At 39.3% G+C, this 16,159-nt stretch overlaps 1 protein-coding gene and 1 long non-coding RNA gene across 3 annotated transcripts in view; one reads left to right on the top strand and one right to left on the bottom strand.

Moving 5' to 3' along the window:
• The window catches only part of LOC139967266 (uncharacterized), a 386,449-nt gene that overhangs the window by 156,717 nt on the left and 213,573 nt on the right, over window positions 1-16,159 (top strand). The gene's annotated exons all lie outside the window — the stretch shown is intronic.
• Window positions 2,257-16,159, bottom strand: part of LOC139967255 (ligand-dependent nuclear receptor corepressor-like protein) — a 41,553-nt gene continuing 27,650 nt past the window's right edge. For both annotated transcript variants that reach the window (XM_071970855.1, XM_071970856.1), the window contains exons 4-6: window positions 13,751-13,862; window positions 12,171-12,384; window positions 2,257-8,059 (exon numbers count right to left, since the gene is read on the bottom strand). In XM_071970855.1, the coding sequence (XP_071826956.1) occupies window positions 6,310-8,059; window positions 12,171-12,384; window positions 13,751-13,862 (2,076 nt within the window). In that variant the 3' untranslated portion in view covers window positions 2,257-6,309. The remainder of the gene's footprint in view (window positions 8,060-12,170; window positions 12,385-13,750; window positions 13,863-16,159) is intronic.

Here is a 16,159-nt window from a genome sequence, read left to right as displayed (position 1 = left end):
TTCGATTGATCCGTGTCGAACATTCGATTGATCGGTGCCGCACATTCCATTATCGGTGTCGCACATTCGATTGATCGCTGTCGCACATTCGATTGATCGGTGTCGAATATTCGATTAATGGGTATTGTACATTCGGTTAATCGGTGTCGCACATTCGATTATCGGTGTCGCACATTCGATTGATCGGTGTCATGCATTCGATTGATGTCGCACATCCGATTGATCGGTGCCGAACATTCGATTGATGTCGCACATCCGATTGATCTGTGCCGAACATTCGATTGATCGGTGTCGCACATTCGATCAATGGGTATCGTACATTCGATAGATCCGTGTCGAAAATTCGATTAATGGGTATGGTACATTCGATTGATCGGTGTCGCAAATTCGATTGATGGGTATCGTACATTCGATTAATGGGTATCGTCCATTCGATTGATCCGTGTGGAACATTCGATTGATCGGTGTAGCAAATTCGATTGATGGGTACCGTACATTCGATTGATGGGTATCGTACATTCGATTGATTGGTTTTGAACATTCGATTGATCGGTGTCGCACATTCGATTGATCGGTGCCGTACATTCGATTGATCGGTGTTGCACATTCGATTGATCCGTGTCGCACATTCGATTGATCGGTGCCGCACATTCGATTGATCGGTGTGGCACATTCGATTGATTGGTGTCGAACATTGGATTAATGGGTATCGTACATTCGATCGATCCGTGTCGAACATTCGATTGATCGGTGTCGCACATTCCATTATTGGTGTCGCACATTCGATTGATCGGTGCCGCACATTCGATTGATGGGTCGCACATTCGATTGATGGTGTCGAACATTCGATTAATGGGTATCGTACATTCGATTGATAGGTGCCGCATATTCGATTGATCGGTGTGGCACATTCATGTGATCAGTGTCGAACATTCGATTGATCGGTATCATACATTCGATTGATCCGTGTCGAACATTGGATTGATGGGTCGAACATTCGATTGATGGGTCGCACATTCGATTGATGGTGTCGAACATTCTATTAATGGGTATCGTACATTCGATTGATAGGTGCCGCATATTCGATTGATCGGTGTCGCACTTTCGATTAATGGGTATCGTACATTCGATTGATCCGTGTCGAACATTCGATTGATTGGTGCCGCACATTCGATTGATCGGTGTCGCACATTCGATTGATTGGTGTCGCACATTCGATTGATTGGTGTCGCTCATTCTATTGATGGGTGTCGCACATTGGATTGATGGGTGTCGCACATTGTAATTATCGGTGCCACACATTCGATTGATCGGTGTCGAACAATCGATTGATCGGTGCCGCACATTCGATTGATCGGTGTCGCATTTGATAGTGTGTCCCCCACCCATCGAAATGTGGGGGGAGACGTGTTGGGTTGTTAAGCACACTGCAGGGCACCTGATATGCTGGGGTGACCCTGGGCTTGTTAGCATTAACATGGATTGGGTTGTGAAGCATAGTGCAGGGCACCTGATATGCTGGGGTGGCCCAGGGGTTTGTAAGCATTAACATGGATTGGGTTGTCAAGCACAGTGCTGTGCATCTGACTTGCTGGGGTGACCCAGGGGTTGTTATCATTAACATGGATTCGGTTGTGAAGCACAGTGCAGGGCACCTGATATGCTGGGGTGACCCCGGGGTTGTTAGCATTAACATGGATTGGGTTGTCAAGCACAGTTCACCTGACTTGCTGGGGTGACCCAGGGGTTGTTAGCATTAACATGGATTGGGTTGTGAAGCACAGTGCAGGGCACCTGATATGCTGGGGTGACCCAGGGGTTGTTAGCATTAACATGGATTGGGTTGTCAAGCACAGTTCACCTGACTTGCTGGGGTGACCCCGGGGTTGTTAGCATTAACATGGATTGGGTTGTCAAGCACAGTTCACCTGACTTGCTGGGGTGACCCCGGGGTTGTTAGCATTAACATGGATTGGGTTGTCAAGCACAGTTCACCTGACTTGCTGGGGTGACGCCGGGGTTGTTAGCATTAACATGGATTGGGTTGTCAAGCACAGTGCAGGGCACCTGATATGCTGGGGTGACCCCGGGGTTGTAAGCATTAACATGGATTGGGTTGTCAAGCACAGTGCAGTGTACCTGACTTGCTGGGTGACCCCGGGGTTGTAAGTACCTTTTCCTACAATTATTGGATTTGCTTGTTCCTGCTGATATAGTCTTAAAAGAAATGAAAGTGACAAAAGAGCTAGAAAGCAATTTTTGTTACCGTGCAAATTTTTCCTGATTTTATTCTGTGACTGACAAACATTGTTACACAAAACTGAAACAAATAATTCTTGATAAATGATTTTGTTTTGAACACTCTATATGACAGTTACTTGGTGAAATGATTTCCACCAAAAATATCTTAAAATCATAGCTGATTTAACTCGAAGAAAAACAAAGGGGTCATTGCACTGGTGATGGTTACACAACTAGGTAAGCTTATAAATCTTATAGTTAAATGACTATTTGATTACAGACAGCGTGTATAAATGGAAATCATATTGTAGATCCATCCATAGTTTTATTACTGTGTAAAGTCCAGTCCAACATTTTAGATCATATTTTGACAAAGGCTGCACAGGAAACACTTTGATAACCACCGTTCTTTATTTTTTTGACTGTCTGTGCACAGTGCTGGTCAGTAAGTACACTTCATGCACTTGAAAAGCTGATGAGAAATGACACACACCTTGTGACTCTTAAACATGAAACAATAGCTATTACTGAAAGAAATAGTAGTTATGAACAGTAACAAAATAATTTCATGCGTATTTTTTCTGACTTTTACAATTTGAAAATCTTGACAATGCAAGAAGAAAAGCATAAAATCATATAAATAAGGGGCAAGGCAATGTGCAGTTGTAATAATGTTTGCAGTTGTAATTATGTTTGCCTTCTACCCTAATGAGTAGAAGATGACAAATGAGTTATTTATATCACTATTAAATTAACGAAATAGAGAGGAGCCTAATGCACCTTCAAATGTTTTACAAGACTATAAAGTTATATGAAGTGTGCATTTTTCTTGTATGATAGGAAGTGAAGTGTTAACCACTGCGTGAAATACTAACAACGACAAGTCACTACTTTCAGCATCAAAACCAATTCACAATTCAGTAAACCTGTCAAAAGTAGACAAAAATATACTGTTATACAATGAAATGGAAATTGACATATTTTCCTGAACAATAAATAAGTCAACTATATACATAAAGTAACAAAAGATGAGAGTGTAAAATGTGTCTTATGACATTGCACATTAATGATTGGTTCAACTCTACATTGCACAGACAAACATGAAACCAAAAAAGAAACAAACTGCAAAATGAGAATAACAATACTAGACATAATAGAACCAGAGTGTAAGAGTAACTGAACAGCAGATTCTCTGCTGTTAGGCTATAAGACTCTGAGAATATGTTGCAGTTTAAAGGCTATATTCTGGCATAAGCAAAACGTTATTTGGAATAAAACACCAAAAAACGACAGCAGTTACAATGTAAATAAATAATCTTGGTGAAGTTGGCCCTACAGAGTATATAAGAGGATGTCAGATTGTTCCAAATAAAATGTTTACAGCTGTCTTTGTTAACAACAGGTCAAGTGGTCCTTGTAAAAAATGAACTATATTGGAGAAATGAATCACTAAGATTATCATTAGGAACAGTCGACCCCAGGGAGGAACAGTCGACCCCAGGGAAGAACAGTCGACCCACGGAGGAACAGTCGACCCTAGGGAGAAAGACGACCCAAGGGAGGTACAGTCGACCCCAGGGAGAAAGTCTACCCCAGGAAGGAACAGTCGATCCCAGGGAGGAACACTCGACCCCAGGAAGGAACAGTCGACCCCAGGGAAGAACAGTCGATCCCAGGGAGAAAGTCTACCTCAGGAAGGAACAGTCGACCCCAGGGAGGAACACTCGACCCCAGGAAGGAACAGTTGACCACAGGGAGGAACAGTCGACCCCAGGGAGCAACAGTCGACCCCAGGGAGGAACAGTCGACCCCAGGGAGCAACAGTCGACCCCAGGGAGTTTTGAGACACATACTGACAAAGCAGATTATCCACTAATATTTAAACACAAGGAATGCCAATCCAAAAGTTTAATAAATTAGTCCCATTGTAGTCACAATTCTTTTAACCAAACCATTTATAGTGGAGGACATCAAGCATTATTCAATATGTTCTGCACGTAACTAATTTTTAATCTAAACTAATCTTAACAATCTTAACTTTCTTTGCTTCCCAAATGCAAACATAACTTAATCTATGGTTCATACAGACAGTTAACCACAACTTAAAATGGGGTCTACAATATGGGGTCTACAACAAGACTTGTGTTCCAATTTCCTATGTATCCCTGCTAATTGATAGCTAAACAGAGAACACTGCTATTAATAATGGAAACCTCTCTGGCCATTATATGAACCATGTGGCAAATTGATGTAATAAAACAATGGCATGTTGTACACCCACTCTACATCCAATATATTCATTCACAGAAAAACTGATTAATATATTTAATGCCAGAAAGCCAGTCCATCACATACACTACTATGTTAAGGAAATTCAAAGGAAAATTCTATTATTACATAATGGCTTACATTTACAGTAGCAAAGAATTTAGGTGAGCAAGCAAAAATCTACACGCTTACCACCATGTACGCAGCAATAAATCTCCTAACAGCTTACCACCATGTACGCAGCAATAAATCTTGTAACAGCTTACCACCATGTACGCAGCAATAAATCTTGTAACAGCTTACCACCATGTACGCAGCAATAAATCTCCTAACAGCTTACCACCATGTACGCAGCAGTAAATCTGCAAGCTTACCACCATGTACGCAGCAATAATCTCCTAACAGCTTACCACCATGTACGCAGCAATAAATCTCCTAACAGCTTACCACCATGTACGCAGCAATAAATCTCCTAACAGCTTACCACCATGTACGCAGCAATAAATCTCCTAACAGCTTACCACCATGTACGAAGCAATAAATCTCCTAACAGCTTACCACCATGTACGCAGCAATAAATCTCCTAACAGCTTACCACCATGTACGCAGCAATAAATCTCCTAACAGCTTACCACCATGTACGCAGCAATAAATCTCCTAACAGCTTACCACCATGTACGCAGCAATAAATCTCCTAACAGCTTACCACCATGTACGCAGCAATAGATCTCCTAACATTATCAGCTCTTGTTTAGAAACAATTGCACATAACAGTTCTTTCTCCCGCAGTCTTTGCCTTGCCTCTTTCAGAGGTCAAATTTCTTCTAAATTGTGTTACATTTCGAACATTCTGATTTAGATAACTAACCTTATGGGTTCATATAGGAGTAGAATTATAAAAAAGTTGAAGTGAACAGTTTTCCAAAAAAAGGGGTAAAAAAAGCATTGTAGTATAAGGAAATAGCTAATTACATAAACAGTGATTCTTACCTTCCCCTTATCATTTGAGTGGGTTACTCTTTTGTACTAATAAGGACTACATATTACAGACAACCAATTAATACTGAAAAAATCATCTACAAATTGTCTTACAAAAAGCGATCAAAGATATGAAAAGAAAAACTGTCAGATACTTGTTAGGTACCTGACCGGAATGTTTGTCTAAGATTGCCCAATTGTGGCTCTTTAGTAACATCTATATAAAATGCAAACACAATATATTAAACATGAAAGAAGAAAAAGAAATTGCACAAGTTACTCTCTAAGTAGCCTGGTGCTTCAAGCTACCCTAGCACCCATAACATGACTATTGTTTTCATAAATAGATTATTATAATTAAAAAAAAAGGAAATCTTGAATATTATAAACATTTAATTCATCCCTCTAAACCACTCTATGCTTCTAAAAACTACATGTTGCAAAAGGAAACTTCACATTTCTTGTTAGCTTCATCAATTTCATTTGATTACTACAAACGTTATGTGCTTATTGAGCAAAAATGATTTAGGTGGTTCAACAAATAAAACTTTCTGAATAGAACACACCCTGAGATGGCTGAGTACAAGACAACATGTCTCATAGAATTAACATCTGAGATGTCTAAACATGAATAGATAACAGTCAAGTTTTAATCTTGACTTCAAATGTTCTATGTGGCTACTATTTTATCTAAACACAAACTGTTTTTGACTATTTTTGTCTAGTTGGGTTTTAGTTAAATCAAAAATAATTGAAAATGATTTCCAGTGCTAACATCATAAAGGCAAGGTGTATTTCTAGGCAAATTAATGAGTTGTTTCCTCAATCCATAGCTGGTTTCTTGTGACCGCTGCTTGAGGAGTCCCCAGAGGAATCATGAGGACGCTTCATCCCACTATGAGGAGAACCTGACCTTCCTTTCCAAACATCTCCCCCATCAGACGGTGCTTTACCTGTTCCTCTTGTTAATGGATCTGATGTTTCTGCGGGACTAGAGGAGGAGCTGTGTGACCCTGCCTTACCCTGTAAGGAATCATAGATGTGAGCTTCTACCAGACGGTTGATGGCCTCCCCCATGCTAGACTTGCTTGAGCTAGATGGCTGCAACGATGGATGAGGAGGCTGTTGATGAAAGCCCATACTGGTAGGATCAACCATGAACCCAGCTGGATGATACAAACCAAAGAAAGGGGAACTCAGGAGGGGCTTCTGAGCCCAAAGGGCCCACTGATCTCTTAAGGAGGAAGGGAGGGGAACCGGTAAGGGGCTTGGTGATTTACTTAGTAGGTAGTAGGCTGGATCTGCAACCATCGCAGCAGCTGCTGATGCAGATGAATCTCCAGGTAAACCTGGTGCTAATAACAATGGCATCTGACCATCCAATGCTTGGCTGTGAAATCCAAAACGATTTTGCAAGGCTTGCTTTTCACTCATGGCACGAAGTTTCTCTGCAAAACTCTGGAATGGACGAGGGCCACTGACATCAGCTACATAAAAGCCAGCTGGTATTCCAAGCTGATCAACAGCTATCTGTCTGCTACTCGGATCCAAGGAATGACCCTGCTGTCTTCTAATCTGTCTCTCTCGTACCTTGTATTCTAAGGTTGAATGTGGTATACCAAAGTAGGTGCTAGCCCTGGCTATGGTCATCTCTCCACGCTCAACAATATCCACAGCTTGGAGAAGACTGTCACCATCATAGCATCTATATCTACCTCTCTTGTTTCGCCTGGTCTCTGATTGGTCTGGACTTCCTTCATAGAGCAAACCCTGATTGTTATTGTTGTTTGATGATAAAGACGAACGGTCTTCTGTCTTTATGATTCGTGAAGGCATTTTGAGGCATGCAGCTTCTTCTGATGACACTTTCTTCGCAGTGGCGCCAGGTGCAACGCCAGCATTATTCATGGTAGCCAACATTGCTTTAAAGTCTGGGACCTTCATGTCAACATCTGTTGTCAAGTTTGGTTGCTTTAGGAGTGATGTGTCTTTTAGAAACTTGGTGGCTTTCTTCTTGTGTTCTCTTCCGTTGAGGCTCTGCACCCGTTCTACCTCAATCAGACGCACAATTAAATGCTCAAACAGATCCTGAGGAAGGCCGAGAGCAGCCTTTGAATGTTCTTTATATTTCTCTTTGAGGGCAGTGTCACCATTTTCCTCCTCTTTGGTCTTATCTTTCATAAAGGCACAGGTATGTACAAGGTCCTTGATGATCGCCTGGTCCAAACATTTCTGTAGTTTGGTCATTTTGAAAGTTTTACCACTTCCACCACGAGCTCTACTGCGTAAGAAATTACGGAGCTTAGCTGCATTATCATTGCTGTCATAATCTATCTCCTGAGCATCTGTAGTGCCCTTGTTGCCCCCAGTAGCTGTCCCCTCAACTGGAGCACGGTCTCTCATTCTGTGAAGATGGTTTCTTATGGTAGAACGTGGAATACCATAGAGCATAGCTGCCCGACGAGTCCCAAGTTTACCTTGCCTGACCTCCTGTAAGGCTAACTTCAAGTCATCCTGAGTATAATTACTGGACCCCAGAGTCCTATGTGGTCTGGTACCTTTAGTCTGTGTCCTGAAATAATTCACAAAGACAAAAGTCAAGATTATACGGGTATCGGACATTTGAAGGTATCACTTACAACAAGTAGCGATAGAAATATATCATAGATATTGGTTAAGCTAACGTGCAGTCATCTGGACACCATAGCAACGAACAACTGGTGATAACATGTTAGATTTATCTTTCCTACAAAAAGTTGGGACAGCAGTTTTCTAGGAAGAAGTTGTTTCTTCATTTGATCTCCACGAAAAACGGAAGGCTCCTTGACCACAAAACATGATGTCTCAAGAAGAAAGGCTTTGATCAATCTTGTATTTCACGTGAAGCAGTACCACATTACGTAGAAAAAGCCTATTGTTTTTTGGGGAGGTCAAAGGTCATTTAAGGCTCAAATTGTGAAAACCTTATAAGCAAGATATCTAAAGAAGGGAAGCTTGGATGAGTCTCACATGTAGTATGTAGTTTTGACACGTTTAATACAAGAAGCAAAATGGTTTTGATGAAGGTCAAAGGTCATTTGGAGTCACCAGAGGCCAAATTGTGGAAACCTTCTTTCATAATCTACCGTATCTCCCACCGACCAGCCTAATAAATAACATGTGCGTTATGCCTCATAAGCAATGGAGGCTGTTGGCAATTGGATATGACCTGATTTAGTAGAATCAAATAAAATTTCGCGAACGAAGTCTCATAGCTTTCAGCACGTCGACTAAGGTGCCTACTTTTGGCTTATACACTACGTGCAACAAGGTGTACTCAGTTTTACATACAGCGGTGCTATTGGGAGTTTTCCGGCATATTTTGCAATTGTCAAGGTTAATTCAAGGAGTTTTGAGACAAGTTTGCTGTTGTTGCTGCTAGGATTTTTTGGAAGATAAATACTCTTACAACCTCAGATTTTCATTGCGTTACAGATCACTTGCTTTAGGCAGTGTAATGGAGTAACAGCGATATTTTTTCATGCACTAAACTGCAGCTAAAAGACAACATTAATAATTGTGAAAATGTACGAAGTTGCCCTAATTGGGTAGCGGTGCAAAGTAGCAGTGAGGCCTATACAGTAGTATAGGTTTAGGACTTGCGCACACCTACCAACTGTATAGTATATATGCCTAGTGTATACTAGTAGAACCCTAATGTTACAGAAGCCAAGCTATCTTCGTAGGTATTTTTGCAGATGTTTAATTTTTAATTTTTTTAGACATTAAAGTAGGCCTAGCTGCATATTTATGATTCTGCAACATGTTTTACTTTGTTCATCACTTACTTTTGGTGAAAAAAGGTTTAAATGTCATTCCGCACAGAAACATAATTTTCCAATGTACAATTACATAGCACCATGTACTCTACCTAAGTGCCTAATCTTTTTTCACAGAAAGTATTGATGTTGTAGATCTGTACTGTGTAGACTTGAACAGCAATCCTAGGTCTAGTGGCGAGTGAAATTTGGAGAGTAGAGTTTTAGTCTTGGTTGCCAAATAGCGAGTACTTTTAAAAATATTTGTCACGTCCTGCAAACCTTGAAAACATGATTTATCATGATAGAAATCATGGTTACTTTTCATACATGGTATATGGATTGGCCATATTAAATACAAGGACCCTGTTGCTTGTGAGGTCCAATTTCACTTGAGGTCACCTGAAGTCAAATCCTTTTACATGATATCTAATGATGGGAATCGTGGGTAATTCTCATACTTGGTGTGTGGATTCATAACAGTGAGTACAAGACCCCAAATTTTGTTTAGTAGAGGTGTGTATTTCCAGGTACAGTAGACTTACCTGTGTGTATGTATCAAAATGGTGGTTATGGTTACTAACAAGCAAAAGCTTAGTGCAATGAAGTCATCGAAACCTCAATGCATTTTCAATTCTGGTTCCTTCTGTACAATTTACTGCGCCCCTGTACAAACTGAATTGTTTTAACAATAGCTTGCTGCCAACACAAGCAAGGTTATATATTATATATAATTTTAATGCCAAAATGTTTTTATATCCAGAGAGAAGCATTTTCCAACTGGATGCACTTTTTGAATTATTGTGTTTACAAAGTTTTCAGACTTTGACCTAAAATGACTTTTGAACATCACAGAAAAGAATAGGGATCTTGTACTCAATAAGGCAGATATACATACTGTAGATATGAAGTTAATCCACATGAACTTTTTGGGTTACCATGTTTAAAAGCAGGTGTCACATACATACACACCACCATCACATAGATTCCATTTGCCTCTAGCAAGGAATCGAAAATGCTGTGCATTTGGGTAAAACCTCTTTCAGATATGCATTGTTTTCCCTAAATATGCTGCACCTTCCGGTGACTTTACTCCACCCCCTGTACTCCTAGCCAATGACAGTGTACAATTGTAACTATTCAACCAAGTGCCATTTTTGGTGGTTTCTTTCAAACTGTTCAATACAAGCCAAAATTAAACAGGTTTAATGTATGAAAGAGGAAAATCCACTTGATACTATTAAATGCCTTTTCAAAATCAAGAAAAAAGAACATAGCTGGAATATCTGTCATGTGCACACTGGGTGAAATTAAACTGAAAGTCTTAAAATACCACCCATATTATCTGGTCTGTTGAGCAACTGAGTAAAGACCAAAATCAAAACTAGTAAGGTTTATCTAAGCTGTTGGGTTGATCCTGTTTACAACGTTTTCAAGACTTTGACCTCTAATGACCTCAAAACGACCCTCAACCACTGAAAAGAACACAAGTTTTACATTCTTGGCCGCATAGTATAGGAAACAGAACATGCCATAACAAAATTTAGTATACCTACTGTCACATGGCCTACATTAAGTACTGCAGGGTAGCCACATGCTAGAGATATTTCCAGTGAAAAGCGGGCTATGGTATTACGTAACATTCCCTGTAGATGCTAGAACTTGGCAAATGAATGGGTTTACAGTGCTCTAATTATTTTTATGGGTTTCTCGAATAATCGCTATGGGAAATGGTTCCTAGTGTAGTTTGAGGGCAACTTCTTCATCCCGAGAACAGAAGAAGCAGGGGAACTGTGTGTACCTACGCTATACATTGTTATATTTGAGACAGATCTGTTTACTGTGTGTTTTCACGTTATGTATGTTAGCTAAGCAGAAGTAGGAAACTGTACCTACGTTATGCTACATTGAGTACCTACGCTATACATCGTTATATTTGAGGTAGAAGTGTTAACTGTGTGTTTTCAGTTAGGTATTTTAGCTGAGCAGAAGTAGGAAACTGTACCTACGTTATGCTACATTGAGTACCTACTGTACGCTATACATCGTTATATTTGAGACAGAAGTGTTAACTGTGTGTTTTCAGTATGTATGTTAGCTAAGCAGAAGTGGGAAACTGTACCTACTTTATGCTACATTGAGTACCTACTGTACGCTATACAACGTTATATTTGAGACAGAAGTGTTAACTGTGTATTTTCACGTTATGTATGTTAGCTATGCAGAAGTGGGAAACTGTACCTACATTATGCTACATTATATATCTATACTATGCGACATTGTGTATATGCTGTAAAGGTGAAATCCAGGATGACTACTGTATATAGCGCAACGTAACATCCTGTAGACGACCGTCACGTATTCAAGGAGGTAACTGGGAGCTGTATCCCGTAAGTTTCATTTATGTTTCCTTAATCTTTTGGAAGATATTATTTCATATCAGATTCCTGAAAAGAGTGGTGTCCTGATAGATTTGTCTTGCAGTTACAAAAGTAAAGTAATGTAAAGTTAAGTACGACCTCATTTTAATTGAAGTGAATGAGTTTTAAGTATTTGAAGGTTAAAGAAATTGTGATTGCTGGAACTTTGAGTGGTTCCTGTGACTCCACCTAACCAATGTCAAACATGGTAAAGATAACAGGCTGCAGGAATATGCAGCGACTGACTTACTTGTGCATTGTGATTGCTGGAACTTTGAGTGGTTCCTGTGACTCCACCTAACCAATGTCACACATGGTAAAGATAACAGGCTGCAGGAATATGCAGCGACTGACTTACTTGTGCATTGTGATTGCTGGAACTTTGAGTGGTTCCTGTGACTCCACCTAACCAATGTCTAACATGGTAAAGATAACAGGCTGCAGGAATATGCAGCGACTGACTTACTTGTGCATTGTGATTGCTGGAACTTTGAGTGGTTCCTGTGATGTTTTACTTCCACTGGTGTAAGCCTTTGGAACAGTCAGTTCTTCACGGTAAAGATAATCCTTTGTTCCTGCTCCTATAACCAGTGCAGCAGATTTACTAAGGTCGAGGGGCAATTTTTGTTGTCCCTCTTCATCGAGATGGTCCTCTGTGATATCTGCAGTGGCTTGGTAGACTACATGTGATCAAAGAATGACGAAACTTGTTAATGTGACACAAAAAATTATACCTTACACCATAGCCATGGGAGAGATTATACCTTACGCCTTACCCATGGGAAAGATTATACCTTACACCTTACCCATGGGAGAGATTATACCTTACACCTTACCCATGGGAAAAATTATACCTTACACTTAGCCATGGGAGAGATTATACCTTACACCTTAGCCATGGGAGAGATACTGCATGGTTCGCATGCAAAGACAGTGTCACTATTAAACTATACCAAAACTTACACCAATGGACCATTTACAATCTTAAATTATCACTTAGACCAGGGTCAGATTTGCACAACACTTGCATTAAATAGTAGGCATAAAGATAATCACTGCTTACTGAGGTGTTAACAGACCATTGCAAAAATTTTGCAAAATTGCTACCAAACGATGGCCTACTCTAGCCACAGAATTCATTCTTTTTGATGAACTAGTACTCCTAGAAAAACATTCCATTTAGTTTACTGACGATAAAATTTACTGCCCATTGTAAATTGGCATTTTGCATGTTAAATTAGCAACGTTGCCATCAGCTACAGTAATACTGTAGGCTAGCCTAGCCCATTTCACTGTTTTCATACATGTAAAATTCAGTACTCAACGCAGCCTATATGCAATATACATGTTAAGGGCACATGTGAACCCCTGCAGTAGAGCAAACCTATTTTCTAGTAGTAATTTGAGTAGGCCTACATATGCTGGACTGAAACAAAGGCCAAGTATTTGTCTTCAAACTAAAGACTCGACAGGCATTCTAATATTGATCAAACAATGATTAATTCCCAAGCAAAGGCCAAAATTACTTTGAGGGCTATACTCTAACGATATTAATACCATCCTATACATGGAGATCTCCTGTTTATAATCTTTGCTATGTGCCAGCAACGATAAGTATATTGCTGCACCATGTTTTGGGTGCATCTAGGGAGTTATTGTGTGGTGTGGAGTAACACTTTAAGAAACAAAGCAACCAGCATTTTAGAGCAAAATCTGCACAAATAGGGCTTCCTGGTTGATTTCTGCTGTCAAAAGAAATTAAGTTTACTTGTCATTTTGCAAAACAAATCTTCACAAAGGTTGGTAAGATATTATGAACTTATGATGTGAAAAAAAACCCAGCATCCTTGTCAAGCAAAATAACATCTCAATACTTGTTTACTATTAAGATAAAAATGAGTAATGTGGTATTTACAGTACCATTAAAGAGGCATGCACTAGTCGATTTTGAACCCAATACACATTAGTAGTTGTATTACAGTACCATGAGGAAACTATTAATAATCAAACAATATCATTTACACAGAAATGACATGTTTATATTACCTGATTCTGTCAGCCATTGTTGAGCCCTTCTCAATCGCTCTTCAGCAGTAATCTGATGATCTTTACCCTCCAAAAGGTTACCTAAATAACTTTCATGTCTTGCAATTGTTTCCTGGTTAAAAGGAAATGAAACAAACCATTATATCACCTTTGAATACACAGCAAATCAACGTCTAGTACACTGTTGTGGTGTTGCATCTGGCTTTGACTCAATTTTCTACCTTCCGTGTTCAAAGGCTGTTAATGGTTACTTGCATTCAGTTAACAATGTAGTTTCTAAACAATAACACCCAATGGCACAATGTTAGAACAGGAAGAGCAGGTAACCAAAGTATTCCTCCATTCTCTAAAATCAAAATACATACTGTACTGTATACGTTAATATTAATAAGAGCAGTAATGCTACAGAATCCCCATACTACTGCTGCACAGGTTGTACTTTGCTGTATATAATGTATCACCTAAGACAGCCATTGCAATGAACTCAAGGTGGAAGTTATTTTTAATAGAACTATTAACAAATACAAAGTTATATTTTTTTAACAGAAGTTTTCATGCACAGAGCAAACATTAGGCTGATACCAAATAACACAATCTCTTTAGGACAAATTCAGCCAGATCAAGCCATACTTCAAAAGTTAAAAGCAACAAAAAGAAAACAAGTTTATAAAGAGTACTACTATGACAGGTAAGTGTTGAAACTTGCTATAATTTCACAATAGTTCATTATTGTGGGGATGTCACTTTCATGCAACTTCTTTCTTTTCAATTTTAGATTTCCTATACATTTGGATAAAACCTCTAGCTGTCTAGGGTTAGATAAAACCCCTAGCTGTCTAGGGTTAGATAAAACCCCTAGCTGTCTAGGGTTAGATAAAACCCCCAGCTGTCTAGGGTAAGATAAAACCCCCAGCTGTCTAGGGTTAGATAAAACCCCTAGCTGTCTAGGGTTAGATAAAACCCCCAGCTGTCTAGGGTTGGATAAAACCTCCAGCTGTCTAGGGTTAGATAAAACCCCTAGCTGTCTAGGGTAAGATAAAACCCCTAGCTGTCTAGGGTTAGATTAAACCCCTAGCTGTCTAGGGTTAGATAAGAACCCTACTGTAGCTGTCTAGGGTAAGATAAAACCCCTAGCTGTCTCGGGTTATATAAAACCCCTAGCTGTCTAGAGTTAGATAAAACCCCTACTGTAGCTGTCTAGGGTTAGATAAAACCCTTAGCTGTCTAGCAATTCAAGGCTATATTCACTGACAGTTAAGGAATTACTTTCAAGTATAATTGTCACATCATTGTTCAGTCAAGTGTGTCAGTAGCTCCTTGCTCAGTTTTTAACTTAATACCTTCCACCATTAGATAATCAATATTCTTTGTTTACTGCCTTCACAAGCTATGCTTAAAGTGCATTTGATAAGGTCATAAACCAGCATGATTGGCATTTAGTCTTGGATTGAAGAGAGATCTATGTGAGTTTCATGCACCAAAATAAGGCAAAATGACTGATAATTTATCTATGAAATTAATTTACAGTACAAACTATGTAGATTTTGTTAACAATTCCATACAGCAACTTGTTGCAAAATTTCACAAGAATTGTCCTGGTAGTATCAAGCTTTAAGTGGAAATTTCAAGATTGTTATTAAACTTACAGGATTTGTAATTCTTAGTTCCATTGATAACAAAGCAGTCTGTGTACAAAGTTTGAAACTTACATTTCTCAAAAGAACAAATGTTAAGCTGTTCGGCTGCTAATCAAATGTTCTTGAATTAATCTTCAGCACTATCAATGTAAGTGTGGTGATGCCTAATTGATGTTATGTTGCAAGGTTACACAGGTTAAAAGAATTTGACTCATTTCAAAGAATTTATTCAGTCATAACTATATGAAGTTACAGTTGCCCACAAGTCAGCAATTTTGATACATTACTCAACAAATTTAAAGTTAGTAACATTTGTAAATTAATGCATTATTTGGCACTGAACTGTTGTGTCTGAATATATGATATTATCTGAATACCCAAACCTCCATGAACTTGAATAACAGATTATGAGTCCTCTCATTATCTCTATGGTTACTGGTTAAGCCTGACTGTATCTAAAACTCAGCAGTCCTGTGCCACTGCTTGTCTAGCTGTCCAATCAATAAACCCTCCTTAATGATGATAGAGAAAAGAGAAGCAATACAACTAATAACACAGAGTAATGGCTGTCTCTTGTGATTTATTGTAGCTGAATGTGTCCTTATATGCTGCATATACAGTATACTGCCTTTCCTAACACCCTTCTAACATCCTGCTCCTCTCTACAATACTTGCCACATTTTCTAATTACTGAGCCTTAATTGATCAAATCTGGCATTAACTGTGTGTGGAATGTGTGCCTGCATGTCAAAGGCACATTGATCTGTATGGC

This window comes from Apostichopus japonicus, chromosome 5 (genome assembly GCF_037975245.1).
Source record: "Apostichopus japonicus isolate 1M-3 chromosome 5, ASM3797524v1, whole genome shotgun sequence".
NCBI classification, from domain to species: domain Eukaryota; kingdom Metazoa; phylum Echinodermata; class Holothuroidea; order Aspidochirotida; family Stichopodidae; genus Apostichopus; species Apostichopus japonicus.
This window is presented reverse-complemented; position numbering and strand designations above follow the sequence as displayed.